We start from the raw sequence: 21,518 nt of genomic DNA, 5'->3' as shown, positions 1-21,518 counted from the left end.
AGTTGCCATAGGCTGGGAAGACCTCAACATCTTTTACTGCTGTCTATGAACATACAGCCTGCTGTCATAGCTACAGGTTGGGTATTGGCTATTTGTGTATGAACTGGAAAGAAAAGAACTGATAACGCAGGCCATTTACAAATAATTCAATAAGAAGTCAGGTAGTAGAAATGTAATTCACAAACAGAATACTACAGAATCCAGATCAGCCACAGGACTTCAATCTCTGTACTAATAAAAGCTTACGATAAAACAGCTCCAGACAGCAGGCACATTACAACGCCAGCTCCATTTTCCAGAACCCATACAGTTCTGATGTGCTTAAACTTAAAAGAGATCAAATTCCATTATGGCTACAAAACGAGAAGAAGTTGAGGAAAAGAATGTAGTTGGAAGTATAACAAAAAGCTATGTCCTGTATGATGAGGACCATGCTGTTACTTACTAATAATCTGTTTGTACCTGAGAGTACATCAGGCACTTCCATGGATCTTTGTATTTCAAGTTGCATATGGATGTATTCTTGTGTAGAAACCACAGATGGGATCACTTTGAAACAAGACTGAGTTATTATGGGGTTCTTTATGTTAATCATGTGTGGTACACATGCTGAGGAATTATATCATATCTCATCACCTTGTATGTACATGAAATACTGGACTTTTTTCAAAGCAGCGGTAAATTAATTATATATACCTGCAAGATTTATGACAATGTTTCAAGAAAAGGCACATCACTTCTCTACCGTCTTATTTCTACTCCATTAAATCAGTCATTAAAGGCAGGTACTCTTCAGTTATAAGACACTGATTTATAAATGTAATTTGATTCCACAGTTTAAAGTAGAGGGCTATTGCACGATGACCTTAAAAAAAAACCAACTAAATATCGAAGAAGAAAAAAGTCCCTTTTCTAGCTTTCCCATAAAGCCCCTCCTCGTACTCCTAATATCAGCCATTGAACTGTATGCATGACTTCATTCATGTTTTAGGTCAATATCGAACTTTTCCTACTATACAGGAATACACAGCACATGGTAGCTTGCTCAGGGTATTACTTTCTCCGTCTTTAATGAGGTTTACTTGCATGCGAACAGATGGTAATATGAACACGTTGAGTATACTAGGGAGTTTAGAGAGCAGAGGAAATACTACAAATGGCTGTAAAATATATATAACAGAAGTTACAATTACATGAATACTGTAATTACCTTTCTGCTTATGTAATTGTAAGGCTTATTAGTTTAATACAAAACTGAAAGCCAACCTGAAGAGTATATCATTTAAAGTGTTACACTGATTCTGAACTACCCCTGCCTACTCCTCTACCATAGGAAACAATTTGGGGATTGTTTTTATTCTCTTTTCAACATACTATATAGTCAAAAGCAAAATCTGGCTACTTTCTCCTATTCTGCCCATCCCCCAACTTTTTGTTTCACTTTTACCATATCAAGTTGCTCAAACAAGTTCAGCATGGAGGCAGCATGCACCTCTGAGAAAATGTTCCTTTAAACCTCCATGTGTTTGAGACCGCAACAATGGTGCTCCCAACCTCAAAAACTCTCCTTGAGGCAAAGGAATGTTTTGCATCAAGACAGAGTGCCCTGAGAGCTTAGCAATAGCTTTGTGGGAAGAATAAGAAAAAAACATTTTTGTTCCATTTATTTATAAGAAATACAGTATGCATATTCAAGTCTTTCTCACGAGCCTGAAGAGTAACAGATTTCATAGTATAATATCTGCTCAAGGGCTTTATTTTAATGTAACAACAGATGGTTTTGCTTTTACTATAAAGCCTGTACTATTACTGACCTCGTCTTTGTCTTCAAAGGGATTACACCGATTAGATATCATTTTCTCTTCTAAACCAAACTGCTTCTTCTCAGAAGGAAGTGCAAAGATGGTCTGGCCCAGAGGAGCCTCCAAGGTCAGGATATGCAATGGGGCTTACACTGCCTGCGGGTGCAGGGAAGGGGAGGCAATGACTACGGTGTACTGGAAGCAGCATGGTTCTTCAGCTTTTCCCTCCTCACTTTTCCATTATAATTCAGTCCTCAAAACAATCTTAAAATTGTACGAATATTCAAAATACACTTCTAATTCAGAAATCAAGTGAATAGCACATAAGGCAGGCATCACAGCAGCAGTGCTGCAGCAATGACGAAATGTCACATGATCTCAGTGGTGCTGGGTATTTGCACCCCCCAAATAAGGCTACTCACCTCTCTTTTCATCAACTGTAGATACTGCCTGGATTAATAGTGGTGCGTTGGATTCAGTGTACTCGACAAACACCAGCAGCAGCTTCAATGCTGTCTTTACTACCAGGCGGAACTGAAAAAAAAAAGAGCACGACTTGTCATTCAGCAAATCACAGCATTTCCAGATGTTCTACATGACACTGAGCAATCCAGATCTGATAGTAAGACATACGCAGAAGAGATTTAGCTGTGCCAGAACTAAAGACACAGTAGGTAGCCATTTGGCTGAAAATTTCATTCACTTGGCAGCAGTCTCCCAGGGAAGCCCCAGTAGTCAACGGATCCCACAGAAACTTAATGCTGCATTAATAATAAAAGATTAAATATCCCACCCACACATGCACTCGTGGCTATCCCCCACATCCCTGTCCGAAGATTAATGCACATGTAGTCTAATCAACTATAAATAAATATATTGCTGTTTCTCAACACAACATTTATTCCTGCATGACAGGATGATTTTCTCCTCGTGGATTCTTTTTTTTTTTTTTTTTCATACTGCATTTAAATGATAAATTATTACATAAAACAATATACTCTACTTATACTACTCAGAAGAAAGTGTCTTCAGCCTCAGACTATCCCTCCCTGTCACAGAATATGTGATTTACTTGAACTGAGCACTCTGACAGCATAGTTTCAAACTTAATTTGTACATTTCCAACTAGAAACCAACAGCCAAGCTCTATCGACCTCTTTACAGATCTCACATTTCCAAAGAGGACATGTGACTATTGCATACTTTTCTAAGTGCTAAGTAAAAATTTTCAGGTATGTGCACGGCATGATCAGGTCTGCAAAAAAAAAAAAAAAAAAAAAAAAAAATGTTTTTTAAAAATATATATATACACAAACTTAAGGGAGTGCTCAATAAAAGAAAACATGAAAAAGAGGACTTCTTAATAGACAGGGCTCTGCATGCCCAGTTGAGAGCAATATTACCCAGATAAACAATTCTCAGTCACATCTGTTATATTCTCAATCTACATCATGGATTTAAAGACAAGCTAAAAATGATACATTGTTGGTCTCAGAAACACAATTCCCAATCCACTGTGATTGAATCACGCGCAAAAGAACAAGTAACAGTAAGTTTATAGCATTTCTGTACTATATTACCTTGCAACAAATCTATCTAACAGATTGTATGAGTTTTAATGATATTATTATATTAATGTGGTCATTACTGTCCTTTGCCACCGACAGATACACATGCAGTCATGTAAAGATAAGACACTTTTCAGAAAATTCCCATGTTTGTCTTACTGTGTTAAGGTGGCAGGATGTCTGAAACAAAAACAACTTGTCATTAAAATGCCTCACCCACAAGAGGAGGAAAAACAATTATTCTGCATTGCCAACTGTTTCAGGGTTGTATACATAAAGCTTCTACCAGTATTAAATTATTCCCATTTTCATGTTGGTTTTTTCAATTACTCACAAAACAGCTCTCCTAAGAGGCAAGGAATCACTGTTAATTGTTTTTAGACTCACAGACAGCAAATGTGTATATGCTAAAACAGACTGCAAGTGCAACAGGCATAGGCTCAAGCTCCTGTGTTCATTTTGCCACTCAAAGAGATGTAGTACAGCTCAATTTCAGCTAATGAGCTAAAATGTAGCTTGCTGCTTACTGCTATAAATACTGAATTTACTGTGAACAAACAACCCAGGTATTTCCTTAGTTTCTCAAGTTTCTCATGCAAAATTGAGCTTAATGAACTGCAGATACTACTAGCAATACAAAATCTCCTGTTGTTAAACATAGGTTGTTTCAGTCTTGATGAATCATCACAGCAGATACTTCCAAGCTGACAGCCAGGTGACAAACTTTAAGACCCAGGTCCTTTAAGACTCTTGCTTAGTCTGATTTACAGTTCAGCTGAACTCTTCAGTGATACATAAACTATCCAAATTAAAGGAAACTGAAATCCCCTGATAGACAGTGTAATTGCACGTTGTAAACTCACCTCTGATACACCAACATATCACTTCCCCAAAGCCACACAGGACACTTATGCACTTCCCTGGTATGCTAATGCCATGGTCTTTCTGTTTTACCACCACGTGTCCCCTAACATTCAAGTTCAAGTACTCAACAGACACTTGTTTCATAAAAATACTTCCTAACTTAGGAGTTTCTAGATTACTGTGAACAATTTTTGCAATAGCATTCTTTCCAGATACGCAGCTGCATACAAATCTGCACGAGATCCTTCCCCTAGAAAGGAAATCCTACTAAAGGAAATCCTAACCTACTTAAAACCTCATGCCTTGATCGAATGGTTTACATGCCAATACTCAATGACAAAGTTTCGTATGTGTCTATTTCTGAGCAACCACTGGGACATAGTGGTCTTGCATCAATTTTTTGCCGATCTCTTTCTCTTCCTGAAAGTAAGAGAAGGAGTTTCTGCAATGTTTTTGCTATAACTCCTGCTTGCTCACCACTGCAGAGACTGTAACAAGCACCAGCCCCCACCAGACCCACCAGGCCTCAGGTCAGCCCAGTACTGCCTATGCTGCCTACAGCTGGGGCCTCGTAGCTGCTGGAGTGCAATCTTCAGGTGTCAGCTTCCCACTCTTATTAAGCTTGCAGATGACAGCACAACTAAAGTAATACCATCCAGAAGCAGTCCTGGCAAAAAAAGAGTGATTAGCGAAGCTTTGTTTCACTTGCTGTTTTGCTAGTAGAAGAACATGAAGTTTGCTTACTCAAAGTGCAGATTTTCAGGGCTTTTCCAGCTCCTCACAAAATAGTTGGCTCTGGGAAACAGAGGTGGATGTAGGTGAAGGCATATAGTGTGAAAAGTCCACATGGCCACTGGCTTTGAATAAAACCGCATTTAAAATACACTGTTTCTTGGTCAGTAGACAATGGCTTTTGAGCAAACTGTGGACACTTTTAGACCTCCATTGTGCTTTGGACACTACAGCAAGTACACTGTCTGCTCCAAAAGTAATTAATACTGTTTTATTATGTTGCCCACAACTTCAAAGGTAGATATTCATAGTACAGTAGTAGAGATTGAACCTTCCCACCAATATTCCATTAAATGCTGTTGCCATTGGAGGGATGGCAGCAGAGGGGCAGTCTGACAGAATGGCTTCTAACATAGGAGTGTAGACAGAGCAAAGGTGCGTCACTGATTTCTTCCATGTGAAAAAAATGGCACACAGTGACATTCATCAATGCTTGCTGAATGTTTATAGAGACTAAACAGTGTCTGTTAGCACAGTGAGGTGGTGGGTGGTGTGCTTCAGCAACAATGTTATAATATTAGCTGTGAAACAGTGGCTCACCTCCAGTGGCTCACATTTTTATGAGCATGGCAAGCAAGCTTTATGTTCATCACTGGCAAAAATGCATACCTAACAGTGATGACAATGACAAAAAACAGTATTATGTAGTTCAGAATCTGCTCTATCAAATAGTGTTATTGTGCTCTTTGTAGCTGTTGCAGTTTCCATGGAAACAAATAGGAGGCATTACTTTTGGATGAATCTGTGTACAAAACTAAAATACTATAGTAATAAACTAAAATGTACAACATCTAAGCTCCAATGCTGAGACTTACTAGCTGCTCATGACCCCACACACAGCCTTTCCACACATCCTTACAACTGGGGCTTTTAAATACTGGTTAAACAGTTCTTCTTAGTAACAGAAGCAATCATTTAGCAGCTGCATTGCTCCTTGGAAAACGAAGTCTTCAGCCAATCAAAGATGGTTGACCAGATCTGACAGTCATCCCCAGAGGCAAAGAAGAGCCCAGAGCCTTACATGCTCATACTAAAATGAAAACTTACTCATCCAGTATGGCAACAAGAAGTCTCTAAAGACCTGTACCAGGGGTACTCATTGCCAAAATCTGTGTGGAATCACTGATTTTGTCACATCACATCCAAAGCAATGGATCCATTCATGACCCGTAGGCCTGACCTGCCTGTAGCAGCACATGCATGCCACTGCTGACACTTTAAGAGCTGGTTATCACAATGGGATGTGTTTCAGCAGTTTCAATGAATAATGAGAATGTCTGTTTCACAACTTTAAAAAACACCCAAAGTATTCAGAAAGTTTCCATTTGTGATTACTTACTGTGACTTTCAAAGTGGGAGATCTTTAAATCTTTCTTCACAAGAGAATTACAAAATACGTTTGCTGCACACATCTTTTCAATAACTTCAGTAGTAAACAACTATATTGTAAATAAAAGAACTGCAAATCTCATCACAGAGAGATCATTTAACAGGAAAAAAAGAACAGCAAATCACTGACATTCCTGCTCTAATTTGTGAAATTATGAGAGTTCTTTGCCAGTCACTGGTATTAATTTACTTTACATAATGTTCCCAAGATGGCACAGTAACGAGAGCAATAAAAACAAGTTTCCTATTTCACCTCTGATCATTTGAGTTGCTGTCAAAAATTTACTGAAGGTTTTTAAGATGATTTCTGGGACCTACTGGACTCTTGTTTAGTTGCAATGACAGACTTCTGAATCCGTTTCAGCAGAACCCCTCTTCTATTAATATCTGCTGGGCAATCACACTTAGTTTGATCAGGACTAAACGTAAGAGCAATAAAGGAGGCAGAAATATGCTTTGGCAGCTCAAAACAAACAACCTCCTCCAGAAAACTCAAAACACCAACACCCTGGTATGACCACTTTATGAATGTTGGTTGTTATGATTAATTCCAAATTTCCACTCTGAATGTCTGAAGAAGAAAGCTCACTGAACCAAGATGGATATCCATTGGCGTAGTAAAGTAATATTTCAACCATTCTGGAATTAAATCAGGATTTCTGAATTTTATAGCACTGACGTATCAAAACTCTTATTAATGAAGTTAGAAAAGAAGGCCATATATACATTTTTGTATCACTTGCAAGCCAATTTAGAGACAGGAAATGATACGAGCATCTTCTGGCTAAAGATAAAATATAGCCAGTAAAGAAAAGAAGAAGAATTATAAACATTTTTCCTCTGTCTTGCTTTATGTTACACAGTGGAGTTTGACAGTCCCTTTCCTTTTTATCTCTTTGCATTTAGACAAATGGATATGTGTTACAGGCCCAGCCAAACACACTATGCAGTAGACTTCAAAATTAATGTCCCATGGAAGGGTTTGTCCCAGCCATCAATCACAGGTTAAAAAAAATGGTGACAACTGTTAACATCAGATTCAAAGAAATTTAGGTATATTTTTGAAAAGGAAGAAATTTAAAACATGATTGATTAAACTCAGTATTTCACTGATGATTATGCAGTTGCTTTGGATTTACACTATTCAAATTTAAAGGAGAAACAGGCATTCAATTTTTCACTAATTATTTACTATGGCCAAATGACCTGAGGTCTAATCATGACATGGACTCTGCCTAGTAGGCAATGCACTCACTCTGTCTAGCAGGCAGAAGTGACAATGAAATAACATGCAGTGTAAGAAGTGCCAAACCAGCTGGTGAGAAGTGCATTGAAAGTTGAAAATCCTTCTTGCTTGTGAGATGTGAAGATTCACAGTGCTGTTTAACAGTCTGCTAGTCAGTGGCATCTGGAATTCTGCTCAGTTTCATGTTTCACAGCAGGACAAAACTATGATCTATTCAGTAGAGCAGGAAAGACCTTTCTGGACCTTTCAACAAATGCAGGCCAAAAGAGAACTAGTTTTAGGTTGACACCTTTGGACAGCTTCATTTAGAACCTCTCTGGAGCAAGTATATGCATATGGAAGGAAGATTAAGGCAATATGCAATTTACATTCCCTATCTTTTATTTTTTTTAAATTCTCTTCATGCTATTTTAAAATACTATTATTGTTTTTAAATGTAATGATCTAGTTTCAAACACTTATGTGCAAACACACCCATGTATTTCTTTAACAAAAAGAAGCAGTGAAAAGAGATGGCTGCAGTAAGAAGGTGGTCTAACCTCAGCCCATGTTTCAACTCAAGGTCATGATGACACCTACTGATGATACCTCTCAGAATATTCCATGACAAAAATGTCAATCTAGAAGTAGACAACTACAATACAACTAGAAAATACCACACATTTTTCCATTCTCTGACCTTTGGTAGAGAAGACTGAGAAATTTAATTTAGCCCAAGATATGTTTTCTGCAAGTGCATGAGGGAGTTCTCCAAGAGGTCCTGGAAGAAGGGATCATATTAACACAGATTATTCTACTATATGCAGAACACTCCAGTGAGGAAAAAGTACACATACAAAACATTTTGATGTGACACATCTTGAGCTCCTTTTGCAGGCAGGTGCAGCAAAACGTTCTACCAAATGTTCAATTAGCCAACAGTAACATCTGCAATATACAGCCTGAACTTCTTTTGTGTGAGCTACCGTAACTCTTACCGCTGTAGTGGCAACAGTACAGTTTCTTAGTGTACTGTTGTGGCACAACTGCTTCGCTGTAATCTCTCAGTAATTTTAAAATTGAAATTACTTCCCAAGCATAGTTCAACTATGATGTTGTGAAAGGAAAAGCTTCAGAAGCAAATTTTAACATAAAATGGTATTTCTCTAGCACATTTCCCATTCTTGATATTACAATAGAAGATTTGAAGTAGTAGCGTAGAAGTAGGGTAGAAGAAGGCTTACCTCCAATGACCTATAGGGCAATCTCGTTTTGCTAACGCTCTGGAATCAGCTGTCTGTAGTTTGTGGCAGTTTCCTGTACTCTACCAGATAATTTGGTTGCTTTATTTCCCTGGAAGTCAAAAGTGCATCCAGAATGCTTTTGCCCTTGCTTCCAGACAAACATAATTTCTTGAAATCCTCTGCACAGATGATGAAGAAGAAGGACAATTGCAAAATGAGGGCTATGGGGGAACAAGGAATTGGGAGGAGACAAAATTAGGCCAGCTGACCTAAACTGGCCAAAGGGATATTCCACACAGCAAGACATAATGCAAACAAAATTTGGAAACAATTGAGAGTTGGTCATGTGGGCTGCCACTGCTTGGGGACTGGCTGAGCATCAGTTCTTGTATATTAACATGATACTAGATGCCATTTTGAGATTCTGGAATTTTTTCTCCAACTTTCAACTTGCCTAAATAAGGCAGATTTACCACTTCCAAGTGCTTTGCAGGCTCAGGACAGAAGGTGCAGACAGTGCAGAAATTTGATTATCAGTTTAGATTAGATTCTATGAACTAGTGATGATTTGCTGTTTGACTAGCTGGTCAAGACACTGTTCCTTACTTATTCCAACTAAAATGGGGATAATATTACTTCTGAACATAAATGGGGATAACATTACTTCTCTTCCTGTTAGCATTCTCAGTTCCAGCAAGATGAAAAATTCTACTAGTGTGGATGACAGATGCTCAAAAAATATCAATTAAACAATCTTTTAATTCAGAATGTTCATTTAAGTTTTTCTCTCTGTAGACCATGTAATAGTAGGGATGGCAGGGAAATGCGTGCGTTTACTATTCTTAAAATGAAATTTCTCAGAACTTTTTAAACGTACTGGATAATGATTATAAGGTCTGTGCACTGTTACATATGTGGTATGCATCTGCCATTTATCTGTGGTGAGATTTCTGACATGGAGAGAAAGAAGGCCATTAGAAAGAAATTCATCTGGCTTACCAACAAGATATTGAAATGAGCAAGTAGTGATTAGTGACTGGTCAACAGAAAAAAAAAAAAATTAAAAAATGGCTCATGCCTGGAAATGATTATTTATATCATCCATCATGGTCCAGAAGCAGAAGGCGGAAAAATGAAAATCTTTACACAGAAGCGAGCAATTCATACAACAAAACAAAACATTATTATAGGCCAACATGGCCTTCAAATGAATACATAAAACTCTGATGGGAGCTTTAAAAGGATATTTGAGGGGTGAAAGTTGTCCCTATATTAAGCCATTTGCACTGAATTAATGAAGTAACTGTATTTCTCATACAGCAATCACGACATCATCTTATACATGCCGATTCTAAAAAAGCTAAGCATTTCAGAACGTGGAATAAGATAGGAAATGCTTTAGGGTTTTTGGGTGTTCCTCCCTCTTGCCTTTTGGAATGATGATTTTCTAGTAAGACGGGGAAGTGAATTTCTCATCCATGAAACAATCAGAAATAATGCTTTTCTGAGATCACATACAATTTTACAAGAAAAACATACAAAGTGAGAGAAATGTCTTGAAGTTACGTATAGTTACTCAGCTAGGAAGGAGAAGAGGACAGAACCTGGTGATTATAAGTCAGTACAGGATCAAACTCTACTGTCATGTGATAAGATGGCGTTATCACACTTTTGTATCAAAGGCCCACACCATAGAACCATCAGGTTCTCTTTCAACGTTTCAGAAATTTCTGAACCACAAGGGTTTGGTTTCCCTTAGTTTTAGCTTTTTCTATTGCAAAATAGCAAACAAAAATATTTCATGGGAAATTTGCAATCACTCTGTTTTCCGAACAGGAATTATGCTTCAGTTGTAAAGATTTACAACAGAATGCTTCATTCTTGCTTGAAATTGTGAAGCTTCAACGTATTTGTGTTTTTATTAACCCTTCCCAAATGCTGGTGTGTTTGGGAAGTCCAGGCAAATGAACATCATCAGTAAACCTAGACTTGCCCTTTCAGTAGACTGTGATTATATTACCTTAAATAAGGTACAAAACACTACATTCAGAGAAACTACAGTAGCAATAGAAGTAGATCTTGTTAAAACTCATGCTAGCATGAAATGTGTTACCATTTAATAAGGAATAGGCATTTTTCTTCTGTTTTTTCTTCTACAAACACATACCTCAAATAGTTTATATATATATCAAGGGTCTTCTAGCATTTCTACATTAGGGATTAGAGAATAAGACTGTCCAGTGAAATCTATTTCCTTCATTCGATAATGTAACCTCTGCTGGTCACATACGAAACCAGTCCTACACAAAACCAAACACAAAAGAAACATAAGGAACGCCAAATATTTGAACTATGAAATACCTTATGCCATCCTAATACAATATATCATTTTTAAACATACTGACAAGTAAATTTTTTGAAGTTATTGCAAGTGCATGATCTATAGTGTAAGTCTATAGGTCACAAAGAAAGTAGATAAAGATTACATCTCACATTTTAAACAAGAGCAGTGTTTAGGAATCATTCATGCTATTCAATAAAACATGCACATTAGAATGAATAAAAAATAATTTTGTCTCTCACATTACACTGATAATCTGTTCAGCAACAGATAGAATAGTGATACTCATGTTTTGATACTAAGTAAGAAACAAGATATGAAATCACACGTAATTGGAACTCCACATAGCAGATAAATTTGCAAACTGAAGTTTAACCATTGAGTACTGCTATATTGATTACATGAAAAGTGTGTGCATGTAGGTAAGAGAAATATGATTATTGTCATTTGGCATCTGCTTTTTTTTTTTTTTTTTTTTTTTAAATAATAGAAACGTTGCATGCCAAGCTTTCCCACCATCTCTTTACATGGATGTATGCAGCTAGCCTTGAACTATTCTGTCCTCAACAGATGTTCTTTGGGCTGAACCTCTGGCAACAGGAAAGACTTGGGAGAATGGCAATTTCAGCAACTTCTTTTCCTTGGGCAGGGCCAAGTTGATATTTCCTTAGCTGTGTTCCAAAAAAATGAGGAGAGGAAAAAAGTTTTTAGGAGCTTAATAACAGACAGGACTTCTTTTTTTTGTTCCTTTCTCCAAAATTGCCTTCAAATCATATTATTTTAGCTTCTATTATGCAGCTGAGTGTCATTGTGCTTTGTGAAGGCATCTGACATTAATACAAGGTCACTGTACTCAAGACAGAAGCAAATCAATTTTTAAAAGAAAAGAGACTAAACAGTTACTACTTCAAAATACTAAGATGATACCAGTGTGCTACTTATTTCATGCTTTGCAATTAAGAATCTGAAAGGTATCTACAATTAATCAAATGAAGACATAGCTCTATGAAGCAGATGGTGATTCACCACATTTTATCTCTGGGAAATTCTTCAGTACTGAGAAATATTAGGAGACACGTGAAAGATGTAAACATTGCTTTCTATTTCATTTTTTAAGCCTCCAAATAAATAGCTGAACTAGCATATTTTCAGAAATATTTTTCATTCCAAATGCTGGCTTTTGACTTAAGATGAAATCACTGCTGTATCATTTTTGTGAGGGATTAGAAACTATTTAATGAAAGTAACTTGCTCCACATCAATTATCTATACCAAATCATTACCACATCACTTCACCAATTCCTATCATAGCCAGACCTCTGATTTGTACAAATTGGATTGTAGATGATGCTAAAGAGAACTTGATGATACAAGCCTCAGATTTCCCACATATTTGACATGAGAAACGTTTACAGAGCAGCATCTCATTTGAAACTGAAGCTTTCCTCCAATGTACAAAGTAGCTCAGGTGGAACTCAGAGGTGACCCTGTCCCTGTCTATGGAAGTCACCACTATTAAAGTGTGTGGCTCTTCGGAGCTATGACCAAAGCCAGAGGTAACACAGAATAAGGAAAATATTAAAGTACTTTCTCTCAGTCTCCTTACAAAATTAAACCCAGACAAATCCACAATAATCATGAAGAACACTCCATTTTCACCTTCGCTTCCTTAGGCAGCCATATTGTCTCTTTCATCGTCCATTTATAGACAAACTCTTCCCTCTAACTACGGCACTGAATTCAGTCATACTTGCCAGTAATGCTGAATTACATTCCTAAGTAAATTGCAAACTGCATTAGAAAAGACCCCAAGCTGATGATTTTTTCAGACAAAAGCATGCCATTTTGAAGGGCAGCCAGCTTAAAGATTAATCTTCATGTATGTTCCCACCAGCCACAGCATGTAGAGCCAATGGCAGAGAAAGGGCACAGGACAAGCAACAGAATTAATAGTATCAGGATGGTGTGGGATGGGAAGGAAAAGCCGAGGAAGGAGAAGGATAACAATTTGCTTCATTAATTCTACCGCTCATGAAACAGTTTGCTAGTTAGCGGCCTTGACGATGTCCTGTTTAAATAATATCAAGGTTGAGTTCAAAGGCTCTAGGGGAAAAAAATATTTGAGTTTCTAAGTACAGTGAAAAACTACTCTGTTATTATTCTGTGGTTTTATGCACGTGAAATTTGTTCTTTCAACAGTTCCATTAAAAAGTACTTATATTAAATACCAAAACTATGGTTGGGTTTAAGTAACTTCACCTGAAAACCCCTGTAAGTTTAATGATACGGTTGGCAGTCCTTTTCTGACCCTGTACAATCTCACAGACAATATATTTCAATTAAAAAAAAAAGAAAAAATTAAAAGCACAAAGGGAAAATAAACTGTGTATAAAACGTATGGAAGTGCTTAAAGACAGTACATTAACAAAGTTTTCAATATTTAGTATGGTCTCTACTGCAATATTTTAAGCAAATAATTGTTAACAGGTTATCCTTTTTAAGCACCCTGAAAAGCAAAATACTAGAGGTTTGAACTACTGAAACAATAAAATTGTTGAAAGAACAAGTATCATACATAAAGGTATGAAACAAAACTACCACAAACCCTACCTGAAAGAATAACTAATAAAGAGCTAGGATATGCATCCCACTCATTACTGGGACACTAAAACTTACAGTGTTTCATTTTATGTGCATATTAAAGACTCTTCTCTATTCTCAACCTTCTGAGTACTATCAGTACAAAAAGGAACCCAGAAGCAGTGCTTTGACTGCAAAACCAGACTCATTTATTTACCACTGCAAAACTTTCCAAATAAAGTTAAAGAATAAAGCAGAATTCTGAGGGGCATAGATAAATATCAACAGCAGCTGTATTTGTTCAGTAATCACCACCTATTTGTCACAGCTTTCCCAGGCATAATGCTAAGATTTGCCTCATCTGTTTTTCCTGCAACTTAGTTTTGTCATATTTGAAAATAAAAGAATTTTACAATCAGGGCAGTGCTTTTGCTGGTGTTACAATACGTCTAAATAATGCAAACATACATACATTTGATGTATATGCAAATACATGCATCTGTAAGAAATTAAGAAAATTTATCACAATAACTTCTCATTTATTGTTCAGTTGGTATCTAACTAAAGTAACAAGGCTTGCAGAATATCATGCCTCTTCTGCAAACTTGAAGTCTTAAAAAACACTCTATGTTCATTAAGTAAATCTCACATCACTTACAAGAACAGAATGAGAAATATCATTAGGATCTCTTCAGAAAAAGAAGATGTACTGTGGCTTCCACATAAGGAGACAATGTAATTTCTCTGCCCCAAGCAGAGACTTCACTGTCTCTTCATTCTCACTTCTTCCAGATAAGCCCTCACACCCACTCAGATTCATTACCACGCCCATCTTCCACCTCTAGTTACTAAGAACAAATATTATTATTACAATTTATTAAAAAAAAAGATCTTATTTTTTTTTTTCAAAGTATGAGATATAAATATCTGGGTGCTACCTGGGGTGATTGGATTTGGTTAAATGATAACTGTATCAACAATACCAGCAAATAAATGGAGACCTCTGGACATCATTATAAAAGCCTTCCTTCCTCCTGGCATCTTCAAATTAATTTCTTTCCATCTTTCCGTTTCACACCCAATAGACACTTCCCCAACACACAGATATCAAAATGGACATCAGGGTGACAAAGAAGATCAATAATGCTTTTTACTTTCATCAGGTCACAGTGATCATTTAACTCTGGCTTTGCAGAACAGTCCTACATGCATTAAGACTCAGATACCCACGGAGATGTCTAAGATGTCCATAAATCACATGATGATAATTCTTGCCAAATACACAAAAGTAAGGATACCAAAAACAGCAATATAATGAGATGACTGAAAATAAATTGCCTTCTTTTGAGATGAAAAGGGTGGATATTGCTAGGAGTCTGTAGCTACCAAGGTACAGACAGGTTTTCAACAGCAGTGACCAGGCAGATAGCAGAGCCATAGAACCCAGATTACTATGAACCTGAGAATGAAATACCTTTGATGAAGCTACTGCTTGGGCCAGAGATGGGCATTTCTAGTGACATTATTTAACATGCATTTCAGTTTCATTATTGACAGAATGAAATGTATCTGTGGTGTAGTATCTGAGAACTATTTAGCATCTGGGACTTGAGTAACTTTTAGCTAAATAATTGCTACAGTCATTCAAAGAGCTAAACCACAGAAGTATGAGATCATAATCAGCAGTGATTTGACTTGCATCATAGATCATTTTGGGACTGTTGTTTCAATTCTTTGGACACAGTAGAGACAGAAAAGCAAGAGAGAAAAAAGAAAAAAAAAAAGAAAAAAAAATAAATGAGTAAAACAAAACCACTCAACCTTTTCTTTTTCCTGAAGTAACCACAACAGATTACTTCCACTTTCTTCTGAAGTCAAGAGTTACTGCAGGCAAAATCAGTAGATACAACAATGCCCTAAAGAAGGGCAGCAGTTCACAAAGGCAATAAAATAAACTGCTGCCTAACGTGATCCTTTGCATTTCAGAAAGCCAAACTGAAGTGCACTGTGGTAGCTGCGTAATGTCTGGTGGGAATGGCTCCTATGTATTTAGCCAAAGGAAACGTAATTGAGATTTGACCCTTTCAACTCAGAAGAGTATTATTTTTGAAAATGCAAGTTCAGTAAGAGTAATAAGATAACACTGAACTCCTACTTTTGGTTTTATTTTTTCCTAATTTTATAAAACGTTTAGCAGTAGGCTCTCATAGCACGTGACAAAGAATATTTACTTCAGCATCTAAATAGTTTCATAAATGAAGTATGAGAGAAAAACTGTGTGAAGGGCGTGAAACATATTATCACAGTGATCACAGAAGTACCTGAAAAAGTAGCTTTCTCTACTTTCCTAGGTACTGCATAGGCACATTTCCTTTAATAGAAGTAAAATGTTTCACAGTATCTGAAAGTCAGAATATTTTACATGTCCACATATGGATTTAGTTGCATAGTTCTTGGCTTTGAATAATAATAATCATAATAAAAAAGCTTTCCCCGTGCTAGAGAGTAAATTTAGAGTCTTGATAGCCAGTACCCTGTTTTAACCAGGAAAATAAGATCTCAGAGCCTGGAAGAGAATGGATTTCAGTACTAATGCCAGAAATCTCTCTGTACTACCTCTGAATAGTAAAGCAGATCTGCCTTCATGTATAATGCCAAACTCAAAAGCTTTGCAAGATGAAAGTCCTGCGACTTCTTTCCATTCTTGAGTCATGTTTACTGTAACTTGTACCTGCAACACAATTCATAGGAGCATTAGCACATCCTTGAATATTTCCTTGAAGAACCTAGCTAGCTCTCTAGAAGTGGGCCTTTCCATTAGTGAGCATGATGAAGGTCAAAATGCAATTCAAGGCAGCCAGAGGAGAAAAAGTAACCAAGTATTACAAGAAATGTGATAGGCTCAAATATGCTACAACTTCACAAATATTCATATTTTGCAGTAAAAAGTAAGCTCAAGCTCTGGTTCCCTCTGTGACAACGCTCCTACAATAGTTAAGCTGCCAGCACCTGCAGCTTAACTATTCTTTTAATACTTTTTCCCTAGCTGCAGTGAGTGGGACCATGCTGTGCTCCCAGTGCTCTTCAAAATCTGTACTCTCAATATTTCTCAGCAGGACGCTGGGCAGCTCTGGCCCTGGTGCTTTGGGCTAATACAGACAAGAACATCAATCAATTACAATACAATTAATAACACCACCATTCCAATTAAATTTGGTGTTTTAAAAAAATACTTGGTGCCAAAGATCACAAGTCCTGATTGAAAACAAAACCTAAAACTGAAGAACCCTTCCACTGAATATGCAGAGAGATTAACTAGCTGCATTAAGCTATCAATCCCTGATGCTAAGACCTACAAGAAGGAATGACAGAGAACCTCAGCTTGTATAAATGCCCTGAGCTAGAATATAAGGCAAAATTGCAATTTGAAACTATACTCTCCAGATTTGATCAATTTCATATTCTATCAGACTTTTTCTCAGTCTATTCATATCCATCTGTACCTAACAATGTCTGCTAGGTGGTGCTGTGGGATGGCTTTTCTAGCACAGAGAAAACACTATTTTTTCCTCCTCCTGTACTCATTGATGCTTTTTTTTTTCTCTATTCAACAGAAGAACAGATGCAGTGTTTTCCAATTCTCACTTCCACCAGGAATGGCTATCTACTGCAAAAGCTTTAGAAGGTAACCTCCTGGAAGGACGGGTAACTTAAAGGATGCTGCGTTAGGCTTCGTCCACATTCTGGAACTAAGAACTGGCAGGATTTCTATCAGTGCTCTAATAGTCATAGTACTGTAAATGCAAATTAGGATAGAAATACTCGTGTCAAAATATGCTGTGCTAATGACCTGTAGGTAAAGGCAAACTTCTATCCTTATTTATCTGTTTAGTGATGTCTGTCACATCTGTTCCACATAGTATCATGTAAGTTTAGCCAAAGATGACAAATCATCCTAACTCACGCTTTTGAGCAAAATAAACAGAATAACCCCTGAGTAAGTAACCATAGCATTAACTACATCAGGAGATGACGCTTGCATTGTAAAACTTGCATTCAGTTTTTTGTCCTTGTCCCATGATCCAGTCCCTTAGCTGTTTTCTGAGTACTTGCTATCTACACAAAACCCAATAAAGTAAATGACAACAGTATGTTCTTTGAAATATACTGTTGTTTCTACTTAGTAAACTGATATTTTCTGTCTTATACATTACTCCAAAATTAGATCTTTCACTGGCGGAAATAGAACTTGGTCATTTACTTGCCTCTTTGCCAAAAGGTAATGGCAAAAAAATCAGAACGGATATTGTACAGGGCAGTGATTAATTTTGAAGTTATCAGGACTCTACAGAACTTTGGCACCAATCTTGTTATCAGATATTCAGTTTTACAAATGGTCATCTGAGTAAATCACTAGGCAATACAGATCTGGAAGCAACCTCACCTTCAGAACCTCTGTCTTTGCCCCAGCAGCCACACTGAAAAATCACACTACTTAAGGTATTAACAGTATTTTTATATTGAACACATTTTTTATTAAAATAGTCTTCAAGAAAGAAAACAGCAGTGATGGGAGTGGGAGATAAATCAGAAAGTATCTGAACTCCTTGTCCAATTGTTGTGATCAAAGAGGATCACAATATTGAAAGAAAGTACACAGCAGGTCCAGATGAGAAACATTTCATTGTGCCAGGGAAGCCTGAGAAGAGAGAGAACCTGCTGGTATGCTAGAAATTGTTTTGAAAAGACTTTATATGGTATAAACTACTACACAAGGACTGAGGGAAAAAAATAAAATCACAGCAGAGAACTTTTCTTTTGATCTTATGGAAAGTAATTGAAGCCCACACATTTTACCAGACATCCTCCTTCCTAAGTACCAGCCATGTAACTACAGAGGCTGACTTAAAATGTAAGAGATAAGCATGATGAGCCCTATGGCAAGAGCCCTGTGCAATAACTTTAGGGACCTGAGCTGGCTGCAACTCAGAGGTTTCTTGGGGTGCATTATATGTTGAATATAAAGACATCACAAGTGTTTTGATGGTTTCCATTTTTTTGTAGAACATATTTTTTAATGTTATCTAGGTATCTTCAGCTAGTAACAGTTGCTTTAAAGAATGAATATATCTAAATAAAGAATGACAAGCATTTTTGAGAGATGCCAGAAGAAAAGATAAGGTAACAATTGCCATTAGGTTCAACTTCCACCTGCATATCTTTCAACACGTATAATATGTCCCTTTGCTCCCTCATGTTCTTCCCTCAGGGCTGTAAAATCTAAAACACCAATTTTATGTATGAGGGACTGAGGGACAAAGGGATTTGGAGATTGATTCAAGAATGTGCCTGGAATCCAGATTGTGCCGACGCCTCCCAGTCATGGACTCCTTCCATATCTGGGTTGTTCTTTTAGGCTAAGATACAAGAAAACCACTCTTCTATGGTGATGATGTAAAAAATGTTGCTACACCTTCTTTCCTGTAGGCAGGATTCCACTAGTGTATTTTATATATATGACGACCAGAAAAGAGAATAATTTAAGAAGAAAACAGGAAAATTAAGAAGTATATAAAGATAACACTGTACTGATTACCTCAGTTTCTCTCTCACTGGGTTTTCTAGCTCCAGAAAAATAAGCAATTCAGAAAAAAAGCTTGAGAGGGGAGGTTATGCAGTACAGGTCAACAGAAAAAGAAGGATCCCATGTACCTCACATCAGTACACACAAAATACACAGTGGATTCAATTCCAACATTTGGAGGATCTTCATATAGCCAAAAATTCAAACAGAGTTTGAGTGGAATTTCTGCTGCTTTCTCCTTACAAACTGTGCTTGCATTTCTGTGAAATCCGGTAGAAAGTGATAGCCCCAACAGTGCAGTTTCTCTCAGAAATTTGACAGTCAGCAAAACAGAAGTAACATGAAGAAGCAACTGGATAACAAGTTTGGGTTTGGGTCTCCAAAAGTTTACTATGAACTGTGAGAAAATGGGCCTATCTAAACCATGCTTGCCATGCAGTGAATATCTTAAGCTACTATAATTAACACATAAGGTAAACTCAAAGTTCCGCTATTAAAAGGAAAGCCTGCCTACTTTCATCAGACCTGAGGGAATAGATCAGAATTAACCACAATGCTTACTAACAATCATAAAAGCCAGCATGCTAATGTACACAAAAGAAATTTGTGCAGAAATTGGACCATCTCCTTTTTTCCTACAAAACTGTATATGGTCTCCTCACACACACCTGTGCTTTCTGCTGGAAGAAAAGACAAAACCTGTATCTAAGGTTCAGTATGCAGTATTTGGATAATTATGATCCAAAGCATGTTAAATTGGATATATCTGGATGCCAGTTATTTTTCCTTACGTTGGCATTTTTCACTTTACGGAAATGTACTCATTGATCGTTGTGTTTTGTTCTCTCATTTTTTCATACTGATGTTGTGTACTTCTCTTCCACCACAGATGATACAGACCCAGATTCCCTATTCACCACGACTTTCGGCCTTGCTGCCACTGCACATCACAACTGCCTATTTCATTTTCATAATGTGATGTATTTCCTTAAAATGCAGCTTAATAAAATCCTGATTTGGGACTAACAATATTTCTACCTGCAAAATAACAACTTAGCTATTCCAACAGCTTTGGCATTCTTACAGCAATGTTTTATACAGGCAGGCCAAGTTGATTTCTTTGTTTAGATATGTGTAAGTATTTCAGGGAAGCATACTTCTTACATCTGATGGCACGTACTGTAAACTTGGATTACAACTATCTCCATCTGCTTTTTATCCTTGGAGCAACTATTTGGTATTTCTTCACTCTTTTCCAGCTGACAACTTACAGTTGAAAATTTACTGTTTTTCTTGTTGAGGCAATTGATTTTATAGTTAAGGATCTTTCAAACTGGTGGCTCCAGGCGTGCTGTAAAGACAAGTGGGTTCCACTTTCTTTACTCACATGTCTCAATACAAACAAGGTTTCCACCTGCACCTCCCTCTTTCATATGAATGCTGGACTTAGTACTTGTTAAAAAATACTAGTAGCTAATAGAAGATATTAAAAACTAGGACCTGAGGCACAATAAGTCACCCACAAATTATCTCTGAATCTAAACTACTTTAGTGAAAGAGACCAATGCAATTCTGAAAGCTAACACTGATTTTTATGTTTTTCTTCTTACCCCCTACCTAATTCAAGTACTACACTTGCTTTTTTCTTCTTCATGTCTTTCATTTATAACAAGAAATGCGTACATATGTATAGATACATGGTATTTTCTAGAAATATGTGAATATATTTCACTCCTTGCTAACAAAATGTTTTCTCGTACATTTTTGAATAGACATGATGGAGTGAAAAGTTGAGCCTCAACATTCACCACATTGTTGGCAGTTAATCATTATATTTTCTCATTCTCCACTTCAAATGAGTTGAAATAAGATCTCTGACATGATGTAGGGGAACATGTGTTTTCTAAGCATTGTCTTTATCTACAATTCACAATGAACACAGAAAAATGAGTATTCATCCCTTCAAAAAATCCAGAAATTAATGCAACATGCTGAGCTGAAGTTCTTACTGCTACGGAACTGGACCTACTGCTAACAACTATGTTTGATGACTTTAAAAATCATCTACGAGTATAGTTTGTAAAAAAAAACAGAGGACTTGAAGTAGTCTGCCTGCTAAGTGGGACAGA

The 21,518-nt window shown here is 37.0% G+C and overlaps 1 protein-coding gene across 11 annotated transcripts in view; it reads right to left on the bottom strand.

Moving 5' to 3' along the window:
- FHOD3 (formin homology 2 domain containing 3) overlaps window positions 1–21,518 on the bottom strand; it is a 360,936-nt gene that overhangs the window by 118,201 nt on the left and 221,217 nt on the right. For all 11 annotated transcript variants that reach the window (XM_052704373.1, XM_052704371.1, XM_052704366.1 and 8 more), the window contains exon 7: window positions 2,225–2,336. In XM_052704373.1, coding sequence (XP_052560333.1) covers window positions 2,225–2,336 — 112 coding nt within the window. The remainder of the gene's footprint in view (window positions 1–2,224; window positions 2,337–21,518) is intronic.

This window comes from Tympanuchus pallidicinctus, unplaced genomic scaffold, assembly GCF_026119805.1.
Source record: "Tympanuchus pallidicinctus isolate F22 unplaced genomic scaffold, pur_lepc_1.0 scaffold5, whole genome shotgun sequence".
Lineage (NCBI taxonomy): Eukaryota > Metazoa > Chordata > Aves > Galliformes > Phasianidae > Tympanuchus > Tympanuchus pallidicinctus.
The sequence above is the reverse complement of the archived record's forward strand: the minus strand, read 5'-3'. Positions and strand labels throughout refer to the sequence as shown.